This window comes from Perissodus microlepis, chromosome 7 (assembly GCF_051167445.1).
Source record: "Perissodus microlepis isolate ML-2025 ecotype Zambia chromosome 7, ASM5116744v1, whole genome shotgun sequence".
Lineage (NCBI taxonomy): Eukaryota > Metazoa > Chordata > Actinopteri > Cichliformes > Cichlidae > Perissodus > Perissodus microlepis.
Genome location: NC_140467.1, coordinates 24,965,401 through 24,988,633, shown reverse-complemented (window position 1 = coordinate 24,988,633; position 23,233 = coordinate 24,965,401). Strand labels below are relative to the sequence as shown.

The window sequence follows — 23,233 nt, the reverse complement described above, 5'->3', positions numbered from 1 at the left end:
TTTTGCTAAAACAGTGATTGATTCTATAAATGTTTTTACGGCACTGCACTGGGTTCAGAGAATTCTTTTCTTTTTTTTTAAAAATTCACAAATTGTCACCAGTGTAACTCATTGTCTTCTGTGTTCTGTTGGCTCTGTGACTCACATTCTCCAAACTGTATTTTAACTGTGCTGACCTTTATTCCATATTGCACCACAGGTAACAATGGAACTAGTTGGAACTAGATTAGTTTGAGGAGTGCGGCTGACATGAGCGCACTTGTACCAGAAACCTTCTTCTGTTCATTTGAAAGTATGCAGAATGCTGCGATTAACAGCATTCTGCATACTTTCCAGCTTGACTGCTCACAGTTTGAAGAGTGTTGCTGTCTGCCCGGGTGCAGCTGTTAGCAGGTGGCTGTGTAAACCTTACAACGAAGAAGCAAAAACAGAGCACCCAAAAACACAGTAATAAAAAAAGTATGCAAACAAGCATGAGTAGCAATCAAAGGCATCCTGTTAAAACATCTTTAATTTGTTTCTAATATGGATGCTAACAAAATGTAAATTACCGCCTCCTGACTGAAGAGCTGCATCTCTAAAAGTAAGATGTCAGGGTCGTGATGATCGTGCGATATTCTCACCACTTTAAATGCTCTTATTATTATCTTCACACCAACTGCAGCCCAGCTCCTCTTACAAGAATGCTGCAGCCATGCAGTTCAGGTCTGCCACTTAACCATGTTTATAGTGGATAAAATTAGTCCTCAGGATGCCAGGGTCAGCCCAAATGATCAGCCATCTGATCTGATCTGATCTAAAACATGAATCCATACATGAAGAAGCAGCCCTGATGTCTGTTTCTGGGATTACTATTACTATATGAAATCATGCACCACGTCGCACATACCATTACACTTGATTAATTAAATCTTTTTAATTAAATCTGTTTAAAAGTGTGATTAACACTAATCAGTGCAAGGAAGAGACAAAAGCAGTTTTATGCACACATTATAATAATAAATATGACACTTGTCTTAATGAGATCTTTATAAGATAAAGTGTTTTTACAAGACTTCTCTGTCTCTTCAGGTTTATGACTTCCCCCCGTCAGTGAGTAAGGATGTCAGTGATGTTCAACCAATCAGAGAGGACACGTATGATGTGCCACCTCACTTTGCCAAACTAAAGCCCCAAGTCCCCATCACTCCGGGCCCGTACTTACACAACAACCTCAGCAGCAATGATGACGAACCGCCAATTCCAGAGGATGTGTATGATGTCCCGCCCCCAATCCTGACTGATAAGCATTATCATAGGGACAGGAGTGGGGCCAGTCAGGCCCCTCAGCAGATCTATGACATCCCAGCTGTACTGCGTGTTGGCCAGGATGTCTATGACTTCCCCCGGGAACGAGAGGAGACGGGGGAGAGGGCTGAGCAGAATGTCTATGACGTGCCCCCACAGGTATGACAGCTACAGGGCCGGCTTGTTTAATCGCATGAAATCAAGTTTGTGTAAGATTTTCCATCATCATCATCATCATCATCATCGCTATGCAGAGAGCACTGCTGGCTTTGTGACTCTGGCAGCGTGATGCTGTTGTGCTATTCAGACACACAGGAGCTCACTCTTCAGTTAATGGTCTCGACAGCTTTATTCATGCAGACCCACAACAGTGACAGACAGAGCTGCGGTGCTTGTGTGATATTAATCACATGCTTCGTTGGACAGTATGTTAAGTGGTGTGTAATATATGAGGTTGAACTTGTGGTTATTTTAATAACTACTTTAATAATTCAAAAGGCTGCATCCTATAAGTAGCTGTGTGAATGCAGCGATACACACACACACACACACACACACACACACGCTGTCTTACTTTTAAAATGAAAACGAACGGCTCCAGCTGCTGTATGATGCTGCAGTTATGATAAACTCAGGTTTATCTCACCAAGAAGCTCAACATTGTGTACAAACCCAGGAGTTTAAACATTAGTAGTGCGTTAACCTGACCTGAAAACATAGTCTTCATTGAAGGCTTAACACAAAATAGTGTTTCAGTTATCGTTTATTCATTTTAGAATTAATGTGAAGTTGTAGAGCCAAGTTGATAACAATTTCAGCGAGCTAAGTAACCCAAAGATGTATAAAAGACATGTAGTCATATGTTGCATGCCTATAATGTGATGTGACTAGGTCGGACTTATTAAGGCTGCCATTATAAGTCGTGCCACGGCTGCACATTCATGCATGAAGCCTACACTTAAGATGCCATCAGATTAAAAGAATAATACACCCCACTCTTGGCAGTAAATCCAGCCGTTATTAAAAGCTGCTGTTTAATCCAAGCTGTGACTGCTGTTCAGCTAGCTTCTCTGCTGTCTGGCATTGCTCGTGGTTTCTAATGAAGGGCTGCTTTGCAGGCCTGCTGGTTTTCACAATTTTGTAATTGTCAGTTTAACTGTGGATGGGTTGATTTTTTTTCTACTCCTCAGTCATTTGCAAATAATTTTCTGTTTATTATTCCTTTTATTCTCTCTGTAATAACTTGTATGTATTGTTTTATTTATCTATTTATTTAGTCTTGTTTCCTTGTAAAAAAATAATAAGACCATCAATGCATGATTGTTTTACTGATGAAACTAGCACAGTTAGCTTAGCACACAATCAGGAAATGGGTGACATTTTTATTCTAATGCTACACTAATGTGTTTTGCAGGTTGTACGTGATGCCCAGTCAGCCAGTGAAGAGCTGTCCATGTCTTTCAAGCGGCTGTCTGCCTCAAGCACAGGAAGCACAAGGAGCAATCACTCTGCTTCTTCATTAGATATGGTTCCTGTCCGTGACACCACCTCGCTTCCTGCTCCTGGCTCCATTCCAGGGAAACCCCTGGTCTTGGAAATGGATCAGGCCATGGAACGTCTGTCTCGTCTTCAACAAGCTGTTGAGTCCAGTGTTTCCTTCATGATGTCATTCATCACAGGCAACTGGAGAAGCCCGGCTCATCTTGAAGGAAACCTCCCAGCCATTCATCAGGCTGCCGACAGGGTGCGTACCACTGTCCGAGATTTCTTGGAATTTGCCCGAGGCGCCGTGGCGAATGCTGCCCAGGCCACAGACCGCTCACTGCAGGCCAAACTGGGCCGCCAGGTCGGGAAAATGGAGGAGATCTTCCAGAATTTGATTCGACATAGTCAGAGCTTAGACGCTATTTCTTGGTCACACGCAGCACTCACAGCACCACCGCCCGGAGGGGATGACTTAGATCGACTGATCATGACGGCGCGAGGTATCCCTGACGATGCCAAGCAGCTTGCTTCTTTTCTCCATGGCAACGCTTCACTGCTCTTTAAAAAGACCACTCGCCAGCAGCAAATGCCTCTTCCTCCTATCCCAGGGGAGCTTAGTGGTCACACAACAGGATCTGGAAGTGGAAGCTATCAAGGAGGGGAGAAAGTGAACATTCAGTCACGGCCCCTTCCCTCCCCACCAAAGTTTACTGCTGCAGAAGAAGAGGAAGGTGTGGAGAGACCATATGAGACCACAGAGGAAGGATGGATGGAGGACTATGACTACGTACATCTGCAGGTACACACAGACACAGATTTGAGCCCTTTACAATAACAGGAATCACATATTAGTTTGGCAGTGTGACTGTATGTTTACATTAGCACATTTAGAAAATCCGCTCAGATTTGGCACTGATTGTACCAGAGCTCCCAAAGCTCCACAGAGCTGAGATACATCTGAAGCATCTGCTATTGATTCAGTTATAGGAGGCTGGTGGTAGAGAAGTTAGAATGGAGTGCCAGTCAGTGACAGCCTACGTATATAAATAACATAAGCAGAATCATATCAGTTCACCATTTTTCCTGCTTCTACAGCAGCTACTCACTACTGCTGGCTTGAGTGTCCCAAGAGACTTACTGTTTCAGTAGTCGTCAGGTCCAGTCACTTGGCCATAATGCTTTCAATCATTGTTTGGTCTTTAAACTTGTCTGTTTGACTACAGGGACTTAATGTTTGCTGCACTTAATTCCTAAAACCCCCTGCATGTCCAAGACCATCACATGAAGCCTTGCTATGAGTTATGAGTGTTTCCCTGCAGAAACGAAATGTCAAATCACGGCTCTGTGTAAAAAATAGAGAAAGTCTCCTCTGTAATTCCAGCTTCAACTGGTACAAGCGTGTGAATGAATCTGAGTTTTCTGTGGGCAGCTGCTCTCCATTTCCTAAAATGCTCTGTGGTTTATGGGAGTCACAGTGGTGCAGTCGTTAGCACTGTCTCTCCACCAGAGAGAGAACTGGGCTCATGGCAGTTCCTACCTCTCCCTGAGCCCAGTTCTGCTGGAGGTTTCTTCCTGTTAGTAGGGAGTTTTTCCTTCCCACTGTCGCCAAGTGTTTGCTCACAGGGGGTTGACTGATTGTTGGGATTCTCTATGTATTACTGTAGGATCTTTACCTTACAATATAAAGTGGGTAGAGGCAACAGATGTGATTTGGTGCTGTATAAATAAAACTGAATTGAATTGATCACACTTTGGTTCTGACCACTTACACAGCCATGACTTAAGAATTATTCTTTACTGTGTTTACTATGGTATGTCACATTGTTTGAAACAACACTTCTGGAAAAAATACCAAATACTCATTAAACAGTGAAAACATTACAAGTGAGGCTGTAAGACTGTACTACACTTTTTCTAATCAAAGAAGTCTCTGACAAGTATTTTAGCAAGACTAAGAAAAAAATATGAGGGAAAATGGTGCTCCAGCACTGATCGATCACTTCCTGTTCGTCACCAACAAAGACGTGTTTTAGATTGAGTGGTGTGTGTGTCTGTGTAGGTGGGTGTACATGTAGTGTACTAACTGTGTGTCTATATGCTGATCTGTCAGGGAAAGGAAGAGTTTGAGAAGAACCAACGACAGCTGCTGGAGAAAGGCAACATTATCCGAAACAATAAGACACAGCTGGAGCAGCAGCAGGTACGTGTCTGTAGGACACCTCAGTGTGAGGACACTGGAGGAGCTGAGGATCAAAACACCGAGCTTCGGTGGACCATCTGCTTCTCCTCGCGAGCTGCCTCCTGTCTCCTACACTACACCTCTACCTTCACTGTACCTTACTGGTTCTTACATTTCTTTGACAAAGTCAGACCAAATAACAGTAAACAAATAAACTGCTTCAGTGGTTCTTAATAACTGAGGGATAAATGACCTCCAACACCAGCTCTCTCTCTCTCTCTCTCACACACACACACACACACACACACACACACACTGTACATTTGTTACAAAGCTATGAACTGTGTATGAAATTCTTTTGATTTGGATTTTTTTTCATCACTACAAGTGACCCACTGGAGGTTACACGTATGCAGAGTGTGAACTTTCACATGGCAACAATGAACAAAGGAAACCGACAAGCTTCGAACACAACCCAGATTTCAGTGCAAACGCCATTGCTCCAAATTGTTTACACTACAGCCCACATTCATTTAATTATTCATTATTTATTATACTCTGTGCACTCTCTGCCTGCAATTTAGACTCATCAGTTAATCTAACCTCCCTGATTTGTAAGCCAGAGTTACGGAGGACCGTGAAAATGCAGAGCAAATGTCACACAGAAAGGCCCTAACTGAGCAGGACTGTTTGCTGCTCCAGCAGCGTTGGCCAACATATGATTTTTCACTTTTAGCTGTTGCTTGCTGAAATAGAAAACAGTACGAGTTTTTAGTGGCAGCTTTTCTAGAAAGTAAAATCTGTCAGAGTTTGGTGGCTTAGTGTTTTGTGCAACCCAGAGCTTTAGTATTTAGTAGGTCAGTATGAACAGAACAGGCACAAATCTCAGAGAGGACTTTTGTTGGACAATTGGACAACGAAAAGAAATTCTAACTTGTTGTCATTGCAGATTCTAGTTATTAACTGTGTCTTTATTCTTTATCATCTTCCAGATTAAACAGTTTGAGCGTTTGGAGCAGGAGGTCAGCCGGCCAATCAACAACGACATGACCGGTTGGGTTCCATCCGCACACAACTCTCTGGCAAACTACCTGGCCCAGAACGGCTCTGGAGGCCCCGCCTCCTCCAAGTTGTGCCACGGTGACCGTCAGCTTATTCTCTTCTATCAAGAGCAATGCGAGCAGAACGTCACCACGGTGACAAATGCCATCGATGCCTTTTTTACTGCTGTCAACTCCAACCAGCCACCAAAGATCTTTGTGGCACACAGCAAATTTGTCATTCTCAGCGCACACAAGCTGGTCTTCATTGGTGACACGCTGTCACGCCAGGCCAAATCTCCAGAAGTGAGGGCACGGGTAGCCCAAAGCAGCAACACCCTCTGTGAAAAACTCAAAGACATTGTGATCAGTACGAAGACAGCAGCGCTTCAGTATCCTTCCCCTGGAGCCTCCAGAGAGATGACAGAGAAGGTGAGGGAGCTTGCAGGGTGTACTCAGCATTTAAGGATGGTTCTGGGACAGCTCTTAGTGATGTAGAGGCAGAGGGGGAGGAGGAAAACAAACCAAACAGTGACTGAAATATTCCAGAACCTCGGAGCAGCGAATCTTCCCAGTAACACTGGGCAGACAACCCTCTGTACCCCATACAGCACTAACTAGGAGAACCTGGAGTTTGCTGGATCACAAAGTGCTGCACAAAACCCTGAACACCCTTCAGGTGTGTGAGGAGTCCCGTGTGCCTCTACAGGATGAGGCTTGCTATCTCTTACAGTCCTGGCATGCATGGAAATCCTGAGTGATCCTGTCCTTGGGGTCTGGGACCCTGTTTCGGACCGGGAGCACCAATTTTACTCCCATCCTTCGCTTCCTCCCTGTGCTGCCTTTCACTGGGACCATTTCATCCCATTTCCACTCTGCACTTTTTATTCTAGACAAAAAAAAAAACATTTTCTCGTCAGTGGGCTGGGCCATAGGCTGTAAAATAATCAGTGTAAATATTTAAGTTACCTATGTATTCAGAAAATCAGAAAAAAGAAGACTATAGCACTTGCAGTGCATACACGTAAGAAAAGATGGGAACATAACTGTAGTTTTTAGACAGAACATCAGTAACTGTCATATTGCTATACCGTATAATTAAAATGTAATATGGCTCTGATTCTCGATCCTAATATAATTATTGTTATGGATGTGTAAATTGCAGATGATATGTATGACTCTGTGTTGTCGAATGTCGGAATGCTTTTCCATCCCCAATACAGGCAAACTTTCCAAACCCCACACAGGAGCACGCCGTGTGTCTCTGAGCTGTCTGAGGCTCGCTGAGTGGTCCACTCTGCATTCGGTTACCCCCGAGCACACAACGCTGCTGCCAAAACATGCCGACATAGCCGTGCAGGTGCGGGACTGCAGATGCGATTATTTCCACGCCATCTAAGATGTTTATTTTAATTTTATTTTATTTTTGAAAACTGTATGTATTTTTTAATAGGCATGTAAAAGTCAAAAGGAATGAAAGAGTTTAAAGACAGCAAATGCAATTAAACCTGCATTTCCTTTTCTCTGGTCTCGTCATATTGTGTATTTTTTATTAAATAGTTGAAAATGATACATAGTGTCAGACTCACTACTGGAATTACCTGAGAAAATGCAGGCAGTTTGCACAGGTATCTGTTTTGCCATAATTTCCTAATAACCAAAGATGATCTCAGTTATATGTATAAACGTCAAAGGTCTCAGTCTGCTACACGTGGTCAGCTATCAGATTTCTCTCTCGGCAAGAGAAAATTAGTCGATTTTTTTTTTTTTTAAGGTTAAAGGAAAACTGTCTCGTTATATTTTTATGACATTCAAGAAAGACTAATGGGAATGTGACAGGTTGGGAACAAAACCGGTTTATCACTTTATTACAGAAGCAAACATGTAGAGTAAAATTATTTCCCCAGCTGTTAGCACTCATGTTTTTAATATTATCTGTTACTACAGAGCATTTGGGAGCCACAGCCTTTGTGAAAGACAACACAGACGCCTTAACAACCATCTGAAGTTCAAATGTTGTTCATTCCAGTGCTAATTTTCTCTGTATACCATCATTTCTATGCCACCTCCAAACTATAAACTCTGCTTACTGGCTGAAATGCTTATATAGATGTTAATATGATTAATGAATCTTTACATATAATACTGTCTGAAATTTCAGATTCAATTTTATTCCACTGTAGGAAATTATTGTCTCCCCGCAATGAAAACAGACAAATTTCTAAGCATGGCCAGATTATAGATCGTGAAGTCATTTCATTTCCTCTCTGGTGAACCGTGGCCAGCAGTTCAGTTTGCAGAAAGCTTCTAGTACATGTTTAAAAAAAAGAAAAGAATAAAATTAATTAAAAAAATCTCCTCCTCAATGTTTTATTATGTTTATATTCGTGTATGTTTTTTCTCATTTGAATTTTAACCTGAAAACATTGTCTATTAGCCTGGTTTTGACATGACGGCTACCAGGGGATGGTGTTGCCCTGCCAGTCCAGAAGCATCCCACTGTCTTTGTTGCTAAGTGACGATATCACACTAAGCATGCCAAGTACGCTGTCCACGGTGGTCAAAGGAGCCTGTGGGAGACAACAGACACACAAAAGAAGAAAGTCACTGGAAAGGAAGCGGCTGGATCAGAACAAGCTTTATGATTTCTAATATGGGGAAGGCTAACAAGCTAAATGCTAAAAATGAAGTTTATTTTTGTTTGCAGTTTCAAGATTAGAGATTTAAATGATCATTATTGGAGAAAAGGATGGTCGTGGTGTGGTGTGGTGGTTAGCACTTTCATCTCATATCAACATTGATATTATGTAAAATGTAATTGGATTATCAAAAATAAATCAGAAAACAGAATCGGTGAGTGTTTCATACTGTGTTTGTCTTTTTATTACTAAGCTGCTCTTACTTACCCTGAACTTACAATAATGCATCCAAATGTATAAATCTCCAAGCTAGTACAAGCAGTGATGCTTGGACTTACATTACGCGTGTCTAGTGAAACGTACAACGATATAAGGTTTTACATAAGCACAGTACTTGTTTGGCCTAAAAGGACTTTCTGGAATCTGTAACAGAGATTTGGTGGGTTTCAGCAAATGTGATTGTTTCATATGAAAGCTGTTTAAAGGAAAACCATAATGTTTAAATGTATTCACTGAATAAAGCATTTTAAAGTTTTCATCACGTCACCTTTTCTCCTCCCATCTCAGTTTGGACCCAGCCTGGGTGTATGGCTGTCACCACTATATTGTGAGTCTTGAAGTCTTCGGCTTGACAGCGAGTCAGCATGTTCAGTGCTGCCTGATGACAGGAGAAAGAGCACATTTCTTTATTGTTAAGCGTAATACAAACATATAAGTATTACACTTATTGAAATTATTATTAATTATTAATCAATACAGGTGTCTAAAGCCAAACAACTGAACCACATGATGCTTTAATTACTGCATGTCAAGCTCCTTTCACTGAATCTGGTCTATGTCATTGAATCACAGTTACTTATTAAAATGTTAGTAAAGAAAAACTCTAAAATATAAGCACAGACAGAATAAACAAGTTTAGGAAGAAAGTCAGGATATTTGATTCTTTTTAACAGTACCTTGCTTATTCTATAAGGATACATCTGTGCTGCTGAGAAGGTTTCTGGACATTTCTCTATGGATGAGATAGCCGTGGAGATGTTGATGATGGCTGAGCTGCAGGCAGTTTTATTATCTGAGACACAAAGTGGGACAAACAGATTAGCATCATGACTGGGAAACGAAAAGAAATGTGTGTGTGAGGATAGTTTGCATCTCTGAACCTGCACCAACCAACACGTTCTGTGATGCAATCCACCTGCGAAAGAATTCAAATCTATTTACTTTTGTAAATGTATTAATGCAGAGAAAACGCTCCACTCTTCTTTAAGTATAACTGTCTAGAATTCTGCATATTCTGTCGTATTTTCTAGTCCTATTCAGGAAAGGATCTGGCGAGATTACACCTCTCTGCTGACAAACTGTGTGTGCCCCCAGAAGATCCGGAGTGGCTTGATGGATGGATATAACGGTTGTATTAATGTCTTTCATTCATTGACAATTGAAGAATATTTAATTTCTTTGCTTTGAGCAAATCTTGGGTTTTTGGATCGCACTATGAAGCTCCGTCTGCTCAGTGTTGCAGCATTAGTCTGAATGTGAGCAGAGTGCAGCCCTGTACTCTCAGTTAATCCTGCTGCTTCTATCAGCAGTCAGATAATTAATAAACACCAGTGACCCACTTCCATTGGCAGCCATACGTGCCCATGCTGATCATGAGCTGTTTCTCTCCTTCTCCACACTTTACTTTTCCATTCCGGTACAAAACAATCGCCATTTAAACGTTACTCTATCTCTCTTCTACAAGGTGTCTTTGTCGTGTCTTCCTTCACTCACCTCCAACCAGTTGCAGCAATTGGTTGGCCGCTGCTCCCTGACCCTGGCTCTGTTGGAGGTTTCTTCCTGTTAAAAGGGAGTTTTTCCTTCCCACTGTCGGCAAGCGCTTGCTCATAGGGGTTGTTTGATTGTTGGGGTTTTCTCAGTTTTCTCTGCATTATTGTAGGGTCCTTACTTTACAATATAAAGTGTCTTGAGGCAACCATTGTTGTGATTTGGCAATTGAATTGAACTGAATTGAATTGAACTGGCTTTGGGAGGTGGATAACTTGCAGCTAGGCAAATCTTCAACTCAGCTTTTTGTAAATTGAATATAATCTCATATTAACTCTTATCAGGCAAGCTAATCCCATTACTTTAATATGAAAGCTCAAATGGACCCATGTACTGCCAAGCCAGGGTACCACTCACACATTTACAATACATTATTTCGTGCCTTTGAATTTTGCTTGTCATGCACACAATCACAAGTGGATGGATGCATCAGGAAATTTGGGCTTAAGTATTTTGCCTGCTTATAATTCAAAGTTATGGGGATCAAATCACTGACCTTCTGACCAAATAACCTAGTCACAGTTGCAGTGAGATGGAGCATGAAACCATAAGTATGTACTCACTCCACTGAGTGTTTTCCCAGTGATGGTATCCTACATTCAACATAACATGAAAGAACAGATACATACCATTGCCCTTTGCAGAAGAATCCCTCTGTGCTGCTTTTTTCAGGAGTGGAAGAAACATCTGAAAGTACAAAACTTACAGTTTACATGTGTTAAATTATAGCACATTTAAAAAATTAAATAAAATGAAAGATGTGAAATAAAAATGTGAAACTCCCATCAAATATGTTAAACCTAAGAAATGAGCCTGTTTCAAAAATGTAATGTAAGGAGTAAAAAGTAGAGGTGTTTGGGTAAAAATCTGGGAAGTGAAAGTACACTGTTCTCAGAAAATGAAATACTCAAATAAAGCACAAATACCTGAAAATTCTACTTACGTAACAAAGTGTTTGTACTTCCTACCTCTGCAGAGAACAAACCAACCTTTGCAATGGTAAATGGTCCAACCACATTGGTTTCATACACCTCCATCATGTCGTTTTTCTTGGTAGCAGATAATGCTCCTGACAAGGCCGGTTTCCTAATACCAGCATTGTTGATAAGGATATTCAACCCACCATCCCCGATCTGATCTTGCACAGCCTGCACAGCAGCTGAGATACTTTCCTCATCTGCAACATCTACAGGTAGATGTATAGAAATACAAACCATAATGACCAAGGTCTTTTGAATGTCAAAAAAACTGTGGAAGATTATGAGTTTAAAAAAAGGTTTCATTTCTATGTATGTATTTGCCTTTGAATCTCAGATTCTCAAGTGAATATTTCAACACTTCCATTATTATGTGAGAGGCCTGATGAGATTAAAGTAAGGCACTATCAAAAACCTGAGTGCACCCGTAGTGGGAAGGTTCTCAGATTTTAATAACTAAGTTGTAAGTAAGAAATCAGTGCATAGACTCAGCAACACTTCCAGAATTCACTGTCTGTGAGCCTCCAGTGTTTTAGTGTCATAATTGGAAATGTTTCAGCACACATTTGGAAATGGGGTTGGAAGTGTATGAAGAGTTAAATGAAGGCGGATTGTTTTTACCTAGCTTGATTATAGTGATCTTTCCAGGATGTTGGGTGGTTAACTGTCTCAGTGCCTGAAGGGAACAGAAAGAATATATATAAATATTTATATTGTTATTCCATGAAATCACGTATATAGCCAGTGACTCACAACAGAAATGATTGATGTGCATACAAATCTAAGGCTTGTCCTCAGGAATTCCAGATTCCAAAGCAACAGTGTAAGGAGAACGTGTATGTACAGTTAAGATGTTAACTGTCAATAGCAAATGTATTGTCCAACAATCTGTGACTGAAGGGAAATAAATGAACAACCCGGAGAATGCAGCAACACTTAAATTGAGAACACAACTAATGCACACCGATTTGTTGCAGACCTTATATACACTTTTCACTGTTTCGTAGCGATCAAAACTGACATATCAAGTTGCCTTCAACAGCTTTGTTACATCTTTTGCTTCTGTGCTGAAAATGGAGCCTGCAAGAGAAGTTTTGCAGCCAGACCCCCGTAGAGTTAGCTGTGCTACACCGTCACACTTTGAAACCAAATGAAAGATGTTTATACCAAATTTGTTGACTATTTTTGGACTATTAGGTTAGCTTAGGCCTTGTAAAATGAAAATGGACCCCTCTTCATACTTTCATGACTTTTTTTTTATGTTGTATTCTCATAATTACAAGATGATGTTATGATAAAGTTATCTGCAGATGCTGACAATAACAACATAACAATTTATTTACAATACAAAGTTGTGTCGTTGTGATTTGGCACTATATAAGTAAAATAAGTGAAATGAACAGATGATACACAGACAACCTTCACGTGTGTGCATGTGAGGGTTGCTCTAGCAGTTGATGTGAGAACCACAAGAAGCATTTATGTGTAACAGTCTCACCTCAGTTCTGCTTCCTTCAGGCTCTCTGGAGCAGGCATAGATGTGAGCCTCTTGTCCTGTCGTCTCTGCCAGCTGTTTCACCAGCTCCAAACCAAGGCCTCTGTTGGCCCCTGTCACTAAAATGTTCCCTTTCAGTTCCACTGGCATGTTGGCTGATCCGCTGGTCAAACAGTAGCTCCTGCCTGACTATTCTTTTGAGAGTAACTGAGCGTGTGTGCTGCTGCTGTTGCACCATTTAAAAAAAACACCTTGTTCTTCCTTTTATATGTCGAAAACTCTGTGACAACATAAGGTGGCTTGCAAAAGTATTCGGCCCCCTTGAACTTTTCCACATTTTGTCACATTACAGCTACAAACATAAATCAATTTTATTGGAATTCCACATGAAAGACCAACACAAAGTGGTGTACACGTGAGAAGTGGAACGAAAATCATACATGATTCCAAACATTTTTTACAAATAAATAACTAAAAAGTGGGTGACTGGGTGTTTTGTCACCTATTCCATTACTACTACTACTACTACTACTACTACTACTACTATTACCAGCCAACACCAGAAAACCTATAGATTTTTATAAGCCAGTTTACAGCTTTTTCTTTTCAGAGTGCATAGTTAGTGATAGGATTTAAAGTATCCAAATGATGTACATTAAAAATTATTAAAAAGACTGTAATAGTGTCAAGACTATGAATATGTGGAAAGTGTGAGGTTGACCACTGCTGGAGAAAGATGAAGTTACCCAATGGCCAAACACAAAAAAAGAAGAAATGGCCTCTTCCAGTCTTAGAAAACACAGTTTTGACAGAATCTAAAGTGAAAGATGTACACTAATGAAAAAGGGATGATCTCAGTCCAAAGACTTAAGAAGACTAATGTTTAATTTGTAATATTTATTACAAGATTACAAGGTAACATTATTATTATGTTCTTGTCAGTGCATATGCCCAAAGGTTGGATGTCTGAAGAGAAAGAGGAATTCTGGAGTAAGCTGGGAGAAAAAAAGTTGTGGCTTTCTTACCTAATGCTCTCTAGTGTTTCGCCAGCAGAGCCAGATATTTTCTTCAGACTGTTCAAAAATAGCATTTATGATGAAATTGCTGAAGGGACAAGCTTTAAAGTGAGGACAAGCAGTTTTGAAGTCAAATCTGAATCTGTCGTCAGAAGTTTATTAATAAATTTCAAAGTGTTTTCAGCAAGGGCACACAGTACACCCGGCCTGGCGAGGCAAAGCTGGAGTGTTGGACTGCAGCTTGTCGGTCTGGTGACTCAAACAGGCTCTCCTCCACACTGTCCTCATTTATAAAGTGCTTTACAAAGCCGGACATTACAGCTAACAACTGGAGTTTCAGTGCTGCTAGCCAAATAGGACGAGTCAATTACTGCCAAAGAGACAGACAGTGGAAGTATATCCTCAGTTTCTTAACATAAAACTCATTGTTGCAGCAAGTGGGGCAGCACAAATGTAATCCCCTTAAAGTGACGTTAACTAATGTATGTTTATTAGCCGCAACCAACCAACCGGTGACATAATGTTCTGAAACGACTCCCATCAGTTCATCTGCACGTAGCTGGATTTGAGCAGACAGTATGTCTGAACACCTCAGACTTCATTCGGCTGCTTCTGTCCTGTGTCACATCATCAATAAACACTAGTGTCCCAGTGCCACTGGCAGCCATACACGCTCAAACCATCACACGGTTTTACAGATGATGTGATTTGGATCGTGAGCTGTTCCACACCTTCTCCATACTTTTTTCTTGCCATCATTCTGGTCGAGGTTGATCTTGGTTTCATCTGTACAAAGAATGTTTTTCCAGTACTGTGCTGGCTTTATTAGATGTTTCTAGCAAAGTCCAATCTAGGCTTTCTATTCTTGAGGCTTATGAGTGGCTTCCCCTTTGCAGTGAATCCTCTGTATTTACTTTAATGCAATCTTCTCTTTATGGTAGATATGGATGTTGATATGCTTACCTCCTGGAAAGTGTTGTTCATTTTTATGGCTTTTAGGGTTTAGGGATTTTATGGCTTCATCCACCACAACAGTGTTCCGTGGATGTCCAAGTCTTTTTGCATTACTGAATTCACCAGTGCTTTCTTTCTTTCTCAGCATGTACCAAAATGCAGATTTTCCCACTCCTACTGTTGTAACAATTTCTTTAATTGTATAAACAGTACATTTTACTATTGCAATGTAATGTTTATAAGGTTGGGGGAACCTGCAGTCAGCTGAGACTGAGGAAGTCACTTGGGTGAGTGATGAAACATTTCTTCCACTGAAAATGCTACATCCAGATTAACAGAATCAACCTTTTGGGATTTGGATGAAAAAACTTTTTTTAAATGCTCCCAACTGTGGGTCACCACATGTACATGCCCCAGTTGTGACTGGGTTGCCCCGAGCAAATAACGTACTGCCAGACCCCGTAAATTTTACCTTGGTAGTCATCAGCGACAGCTTGGAGACTGGGACCTCAGGACTCCAACAACTGGAACAACTGGACTCCAGCCAGACTCATCAGTGAGCATCAGTAATCTTTTATGGTGTTCTCTGCTGGGGCAGCAGTATCTCCACTGGGTAAGGGAAGAAACTGAACAGGCTGATCAAGAAGGCCAGCTCTGTTCTGGCATGTCCTCTTGACCCAGTGGAAGGATTCAGTGACAAGACGATGCCACTGAGCTGTCATCCCAATTAGACAACACCTCCCACCCCTTGCAGGTAACCCTGACAGCACGGGGTGGGAGTGACGGTGCACCCACAGTGTGCAAATTGTACCAAACTGCAAAATACTTAGCTATGCCTCTAATGAAACCTCTGTTTGCTCTGTTTCACTTCTGCAACATCAGTCTTTCCACAGGTAATACCCATATGTTGATTCATGGTTTTCATCAGTTTTCAGACTACTGCAGCATATTTTAAAAGGGGTTATGTGCTGTAAAAAAAAAAAAAAAAGTGTTATTCTTCTGTATTCAATCCTCAGGTACTGCTGTGATGCTTACACCTATGACTAAGTCCCACTTTGCTAGGTGCACTTGTTCAACTTTTCATTAAATCAAATATCTGATCAGTAAATCACATGGTAGCAGCTTAGTGGATTTAGGCATGTAGACATGGTCAAGACGATCTGCTGAAGTTCAAACCAAGCATCAGAATGAAGAAGAAAGGGGATTTAAGTGACTTTGGCCAAGACATGAATGGTTCTGCCAGACAGGGTAGTCTGAGTATTTCAGAAACTATTAATCTGCTGGGATTTTCCCAAACAAATTTATAGTACAAAAAAGTACCATAAAATATTCAGTGAGCAGCAGTTCTTTGGTTAAAGAAGAGGTCAGAGGAGAATAGCCAAACTGCTTTGAGCTGATAGAAAAGCAACAGTTATTTAAATAACTACTCAACCAAATTGCAACCAAGGTATGCAGAAGAGCATGTCAAACCTTGATGTTGATGAGCTACAGCAGCAAAACAACTGCTGCTTCTATCAGCAAAAGACAGAAAAAAATTAGGCTTTTAGTTGCAAGCTGAACAACAGAAAAACAGAAAAACGTTGCCTGGGTTGAGTCTGAATTTCTGCTGCAACATTCAGATGGTAGTGTCAGAATTTAATGTAAACAGCACGACAAACTGATCTCACCTGATATCCCAAATCAACAGTTCAGGCTGCTGTTGGTGTAATGATGTGGGGGTATTTCTGTGCTACACTTTGAACGACTTAAATGATCTTTAACACCACAGCCCACTTGAGTATTATGGCGGAGCATGTCCATCCCTTCATGACCCCAGTGTACCTATCTTCTGATGGCTCCTTCTAGATTAATAATGCAAAGAAACTGAATGTTTTCAAAATACACTTCTCAACCCATCTGCCTTCTCTCTAGGTCCTGAGCACTAAAGACACAAGTATTGCTAGAGACTTTGGTAGAAATTTGGATTCTGGGAAAGTTCCTAACACCTGTTGACTGTAGAAAGTGATTGCCTCAGGTGGCAGAGTAGGTTGCCCACTAATTGGAACTTCAGTGGCTCATTTCCAAATCCTCCTGTGCTTATAGATGAATGAGACGTACAAAGTGCTAAAACTGAGTACAAAGGTGTTATGTAAGTACCAGTTCATTTTACCAAAGACTTGATTTTAAAAGGAAGAAAAAAAATCAGGTTAATAGTTTTACTTAAGTAAAAGTTGCTATATAGAGGAGTTGTCCATTAAAATGCAACAAAGACCAGTGTAGGTGAAGGGAATGTATAGCGGTACCTCTTTTAAACAGTTTTGAAGCAACCTGTTTGCTCTGAGTTTCAAATATCAAAGAGTAGGTTTACTGAGCCATAATCAGCTGTTAACAGAAGGAGAATTTCAGATATTGCATGCTGTAATGATTAAATGCAGAGTGGTGTATACATTCAACTTTCAACCCTTTAAAGGCAAATTTATCATATATGATGCATACGATTTGAGACTTCTACATAATCAGTGTAGGACCTCCAAAACTGGAGGTAACAAATAAGTTAAAAATGAAAACAAATATATGCAAATTAAAATTTCATTTCTTAAGAAATTGTCACAAGGATCCTCAAAAACTCAATTTTCCAAAAAATAAAAATAAAAAATCACGATTTGGGCTTTAAAGGTTTACATATCCTAAACAAGGCAGTCTGAGATTGAACTGCATTGGAGTGAGGTCTTCTTTAAGATGAGGCCTGATTACACAGGTCTGCAAAAGAAAATAAAAATGATATTTTAGGGTGCTGAATCTAAAAATGATCTCAATTTCCCTCCATCACATACAGTGTTTTTGCAAATCATGAGGAGTTTACATTAAAAAAAATCACAACAGCAATGAAAAAAAAAAAATCAATATTTTATTACAATTAACTAATTTTGCATAATTTTTCTGAGATTCCTTACCACTGAACAAAATTAATCTGTTGGGATGTCTTGAAGAATGGGACATGGACCATCTGAGCTCCTCACACCGCAAACTCACAGTATCCGCCCCCTTCTCAATTCCTCGCATTTTCTATTCTCTTGCTCTTAGAAATCGTTACTGGATATGGTTTTTTGACTCAAGTATAGGATACCAGGTTTTTGGAATTTTAAAAATATTTTTCCCAGTTTCAGTGAGTAAAAATCTATAACAAACAGTCAAAAAATCCTGTGCAGTTTTTTGGTTGCAGACCTGTGTTATTCAAGGAGAATTTAAAAAAATAAATTCTGGATTTAAATTTTGTTTCATACAGCGAGTTAAAAATGCTTTCTCTTTAATATTTATTTTCTAACAGCAGGTTGTAAATTTTGATTAGTCACAGTTTAATGAAGTTTCTATATTGATTTCTTTGAATTCACATTTTCTGATTCTAATGTGTATGCTGGTAAACAAAAAAAAATTATGCACACAATTTGTCATTTTTGTGCATATTCTAACATTTGTGAGTATTTAAAGGATTATATAAAAAAAATTCAGCTGTAATGCATGTAAGAATGAATACACTTTTACATTTTGATTTACAAAGTCATTAATTTGAGTACACAATCAGACATTCTTAAGCACATAAATACATTTGAGGGTGCACACATGGAGTGACAGAGTTTCACAGCTCAACAAAAACATGCAACATATTTGGCCACAGATTTAATTTTCTCACATCTCTTTGGCCAACTGCTGTCCCAGTTGTTGGAATGTTAAGAATATTAAGAAAAACATACAATTGACATACAATTTAGTCTGTCCTGAGAGAGAACTACTAGCAAGCTTCGACATGCTAACAACAATTAAACTAATAGCTACTAGCCATAGCTGCTAGCATGGCTGTTAGAAGCTTTTGGTGCTGTTGGTATGCCGTCGGGAGCGTGGGGGCGCCACTTTGCTGTTGTTGTGTTTGCTGCAGTTTTCCTTTCCATCTGTTGAAGTGCTGCTGTCAATGATATAGCTCTTGCCCTGCTCTTCTTTCATGAACAGCTCTACCAATAAAATCTTCTCCTTGTGGATCTGCAGGCTGATATCTTTTGGGATGTCTGGGATTAGCCAGTCAACAATGTCATTCATGAGCATCACAACATTCTGTCAGAAATGAATGAAAGAAATGGGACAACTCAGCAATTTTTCTTCTGGTAAAAACAAAAAAATAATCTCAGAACTTCCACAGTCTGAATCCCCAACATCCCGTAGGTCACATGCTTTTATGTTTTTCTAAAATTTTCAACCGTTTGGCGCATATAGTTCATTTTAAATCAATTCGGTTCAATTTTATTTATATTGTGCCAAATTACAACAGCACCAAGGCACTTTATAGTGTAAGATAAGAATCATACTATAATAAAGAGAAAACCCCAGCAATCAGACAACTCCCAGGAAGGGAAAAACTATCTTTTAACAGGAAGAAACCTCTGGCAGAACCAGGCTCAGGGAGCAGCAGCCATCTTTCAAAACCCGCGAGGGAAAGAAAAGAGAGCAGAGTGAGATAGGACAAAAGGTTTAAATGGTTTTGGCCTTGACTAACCATACTAAAATTCCTTATACACTATATGGACAAACATATTAACTGGAGCGTTCCAAAGCTCCTCTGGCACTAACACAAACACAAAACTGTGCACCAGGAGATTCAGTAAGTTTCCATGGCTGATCAACTCCTGTGGGTGTAATGTGTTGGTGTCTTAGTATTTTTGTCTATCTAGTGTTTGATATTCAACTGTGCAACAAGTAGAGAGGGGCTGCAGACCTCCACTGTTGTAACACGTCCCTGTATCTGCATACCAAGCGGTTAAATAAGAACATTTGTGCCAGACACTACAGGAGAGCAGTTACAGACTCCACCAGAAAGTGGGATTTTATTTCAACTCAAGGACAAAAAAAAGTATTAATTTTTGGAAAATGGAAAACTGCAGAAGACCTTCAGTAGAGGTTTATCATTAGGGATTTACAGGAGGGCAGCACAGTGGTACAGGAGGTATCAGTCACCTCACAACAATCAGGTTCCTGTATGTTCTCCCTGTCTCCTTGAACTGCCAGTTTGAGTAGACGTGACTTTACTTTTCAGCTACAAGTAAGTTCCTGTCCATGGACTATGTGATCAGTTTCTGAATTTCTGGTTGTTCTACTCAACTGTGGTGATTTATGTTGGCTGTTATAATGAAATGTAGGTTGTTCTGACCAGACCCTACGTCAGAATCATAGTTCAGCACCTCTCTTTAAAAGGTATGTGATAATTCAATAAAATAAATTCATAAGAACATTACTAGTAATTGCTTTATGTATTACCTACCTGGAAAACAATAACAAAAGCCAGACGGACAGCCAGCACTGCCCAGAATTCCTTGGACAGCTCATATGGTGTGTTTGACCAAGGTGGTTCTCTGTAGTCTTTATACCTTAGTGACAAAAAACAGGTATCACATTTGGTCACAATTTAACACTCAATTTTGAGAAGAAATTTCTGGCAAAACCAGGCCAGTACATATAATCTATCTAAATGATTAGATAGGGATAATTTAGAACGTAGTGCAATCTCCCAGATGTTCCCCTCAACATGTGTTTAACAAACCAGAAACTCCCTGACAGTGTTACGTTCCAGCAAGGCCTGCTGTGATTTTGACCCTCTATCGGTGTGTCTCCTGCCATAGGTGCCACCCTTTTTGTATGGCTGTCTGTACACAGCAATTAAGCTAGAGGACTTAAAGCCAGAGAAAGAAAGAATAATCCAACATCCAAGTCCATTAGCGTATTTCTTATATACTTATTGCTTTTCTGTGTCATGAAAGTGTCTTTTTTAACTTGCTAAATCACCATGGTAACTTCTGCTGGACACACAAACTTATCTCAAACTTAACATGTTAGTATTTGAATTCTGCTTGCTGTCTTTGTATATAGTTTTGGTTGCATGTTTCTATGGTTTACACTTCCAGTGCCAGCTTTGTATCCTTGGTCTCTGTTAGGCGTCAGTCCTTAGTGTTTCCTTGCTTTTCTTTCCTCTTTCTGTGCCGACAGCTTTGTCACCAGATTCTTTTTCATTTTAGTAATATGGTAAATGGACTTGTTATATAGCACTTTTCCAGTCTAGTTTAGCAATTAAAGTGCATTTCACTAAAAGCCTCATACACACACATAAGATAAGATAAGATAAGATAACCTTTATTAGTCCCACACGTGGGAAATTTGTTTTGTCACAGCAGGAAGTGGACAGTGCAAAAGTTATGAGGCAAACATATATTTGATGATGATTTTCTCTAAGGCTAAGTGCCTTATCTAACATTCACATACACTCACATTGGATGCATTGAGACTCAGTACCTTGTCTGGGGATGCTTCAGCATGCAGACAAGAGGAGTAATTGCAATGGATTGAAAAGCTTGTGCAAGGATTACAGAATGGCACATCTCTGGGCTTAAGAGTTTATTTATTGAAATAAATAAAGACTAAAATAGCTTCCTTCATTGTAAAGCACTGTACTCATTTGCATTTAATTTTGAAGTCATTGCCAACAATGACTCGAGTAATAACCTGAATGCTGGAGGCACTGATTGACAAATGATTTAAAAATCATCTAAAATCACTGATTTGCTTTTTACTCACAAATAGGTTTTTAAAGAAGCATAACAATAACTAAACTTTTTGAAATACCTATTTCAAAAAGTTTTTACATTTATTGAAATGTTATGACAGTTGTAACCTGAGAATAATTTCCTACCTGCATATTACAACAGGGTAGCCAAAGTGTGATGGATCCATGGGTTCTTTGCCATCCTGGAAGTGGCTGACATTAAAATAAGACAGTGTATGGTTGACAAATCCATGCATGGAGCCATCAGGACTGTACATGTACTGGTAAACCATCCGAGGGATGAAGTCTGACGTGAAGGAGATAACAAATGCCTGGAGCAGGGACAGAGGTTCGGACATTAGAGAGAGAAAAAAGAAGTGTGGCAAATGGAAACAAATATGAACTATGTGAACTGTAACTACACACAGGTTTAAGTATACAACCAACTGGAATGTTGTAGCTGAAATACCAAGCATACTGCTTTATTTCTTTATTTAAAAAGATAAAAGTAATGTTTCCTTTTGAGTATGCACTTAGCATCGAGCAAAACATAGCTTTATCTTTTGATAGGGCGAAAACTCCATTAAGCTGGAAATGCAGAAAGACAGGCCAAAAAGAAGAATAAAAAAACACAATCTACAAAAGAGATAAGATGATATAAGCACCATATAGCCAGCACGTGAGTGAATATTAGTTTAATGTGTATAGTTCATAAAATCAATCAAATCTGAGAACATTTCTTATCTGATCCTCCCAGAACTAAGTGATTGTTTTAAAATAACACTTAACACTTATCTATTGAAACCAAATTTTTACATTCATACGATGAAAACTGAGTTGCAAGACATTTGGTAAAATGGTTGACTTTTAAGTCAATTTTTAAAAATAGTTTTTAAGCCCTCACACTGTAACTTCATAACTAGGCAGATAAAATCATTTTTCATGAATGAAAAACACATGCAAACTTTGGTAAATTAATTTTGCACCAATTCCAGGTGTCACAATTTCTAAAACTCTAAAGCAAAAATTTTCATTTAATTTTTCATTTCTTTTCTAAACAATTTTTTACTATGACCAAATTTTGAGCATCAATATCAACATCTCTATATCCCATCATCATATTTCTTTGTTCTGTTGGAGCTGAGTGCTGCAGAGTGTGAGGAACCTGACATCCCTATGCCTTATGAAAAGGCAAAATATTTTGAAAAAAATGGGCATAGAGGTAAAATATGGGATCTTGGTGCCAAAGATGAGCACAGAAACATTTTGAATCTGCAACTATTAACTCATTAAAACATAAGGAGCTCGTGGCAGTGTGTGAGATTGATATAGTCCTGGTCCACCTACATATTACACCTACAGGAGATGACCACTGAAACCAATGCCATTAAGGTCCCAGCACATAGTTTGTGTGCAGATGTTAATGTCAGAGGAGGTTTGGATCTCTGCAGCTACTAAATCAGATGAGTGTTGGCAACTGTTATTCACTGTGCACCTCAGCAATCAGCAAACAACTCTGCGGCACTGGTACTTGGATATCACTTTTCTACTCACCTGAGCACTAAAAGTAGTCAATCAATCAATCCCACATTCACCAGCTCTCTCTCTCTCACACGCACGCTGAAGTAGGCAACCAGGGGTTCAACACCTCAATTTAATTTCAATTCACTTTGCTATCTCAGGACGTTTATATCGTAAAGCTGCTACTATATTAGAGAGAGAGAAGCTCAAGAGGAGACTGGCAGAAAAGGCCCAGAGAGTGGTCTTGATCT

General features: G+C 39.8%; 3 protein-coding genes across 5 annotated transcripts in view; 1 reads left to right on the top strand and 2 right to left on the bottom strand.

Moving 5' to 3' along the window:
* bcar1 (BCAR1 scaffold protein, Cas family member) overlaps positions 1–7,527 on the top strand; it is a 56,096-nt gene extending 48,569 nt beyond the window's left edge. For all 3 annotated transcript variants that reach the window (XM_084934340.1, XM_084934342.1, XM_084934339.1), the window contains exons 5-8: positions 1,072–1,446; positions 2,702–3,571; positions 4,883–4,972; positions 5,944–7,527. In XM_084934340.1, the coding sequence (XP_084790466.1) occupies positions 1,072–1,446; positions 2,702–3,571; positions 4,883–4,972; positions 5,944–6,489 (1,881 nt within the window). In that variant the 3' untranslated portion in view covers positions 6,490–7,527. The remainder of the gene's footprint in view (positions 1–1,071; positions 1,447–2,701; positions 3,572–4,882; positions 4,973–5,943) is intronic.
* A 920-nt stretch (positions 7,528–8,447) lies between these two features.
* LOC146383151 (uncharacterized) lies at positions 8,448–13,153 on the bottom strand. Its single transcript, XM_084934347.1, has 7 exons — positions 12,933–13,153; positions 12,056–12,110; positions 11,447–11,643; positions 11,087–11,144; positions 9,587–9,702; positions 9,178–9,288; positions 8,448–8,561 (listed from the first exon to the last, which is right to left on the bottom strand). The coding sequence occupies exons 1-7, from the start codon at positions 13,077–13,079 to the stop codon at positions 8,448–8,450; spliced, it is 798 nt and encodes a 265-aa protein (XP_084790473.1). The 5' UTR covers positions 13,080–13,153.
* A 3,968-nt stretch (positions 13,154–17,121) lies between these two features.
* The window catches only part of ano1b (anoctamin 1, calcium activated chloride channel b), a 37,273-nt gene continuing 31,161 nt past the window's right edge, over positions 17,122–23,233 (bottom strand). The window contains exons 22-24 of the mRNA XM_084934338.1: positions 21,609–21,793; positions 20,187–20,292; positions 17,122–18,985 (exon numbers count right to left, since the gene is read on the bottom strand). Of these exons, the coding sequence (XP_084790464.1) occupies positions 18,737–18,985; positions 20,187–20,292; positions 21,609–21,793 (540 nt within the window). The 3' untranslated portion in view covers positions 17,122–18,736. The remainder of the gene's footprint in view (positions 18,986–20,186; positions 20,293–21,608; positions 21,794–23,233) is intronic.

Bases quoted from the DNA above. Each gene is read 5' to 3' on its own strand.
- LOC146383151 (XM_084934347.1), bottom strand. From the start codon at position 13,079: ATGCCAGTGGAACTGAAAGGGAACATTTTAGTGACAGGGGCCAACAGA. The intron at 9,289-9,586 runs GTACTGTTAAAA...TCCTGTCATCAG, and splicing joins ATCCTTATAGAATAAGCAAG to GCAGCACTGAACATGCTGAC. The intron at 8,562-9,177 runs GTGACGTGATGA...TGTCTCCCACAG, and splicing joins CTGAGATGGGAGGAGAAAAG to GCTCCTTTGACCACCGTGGA.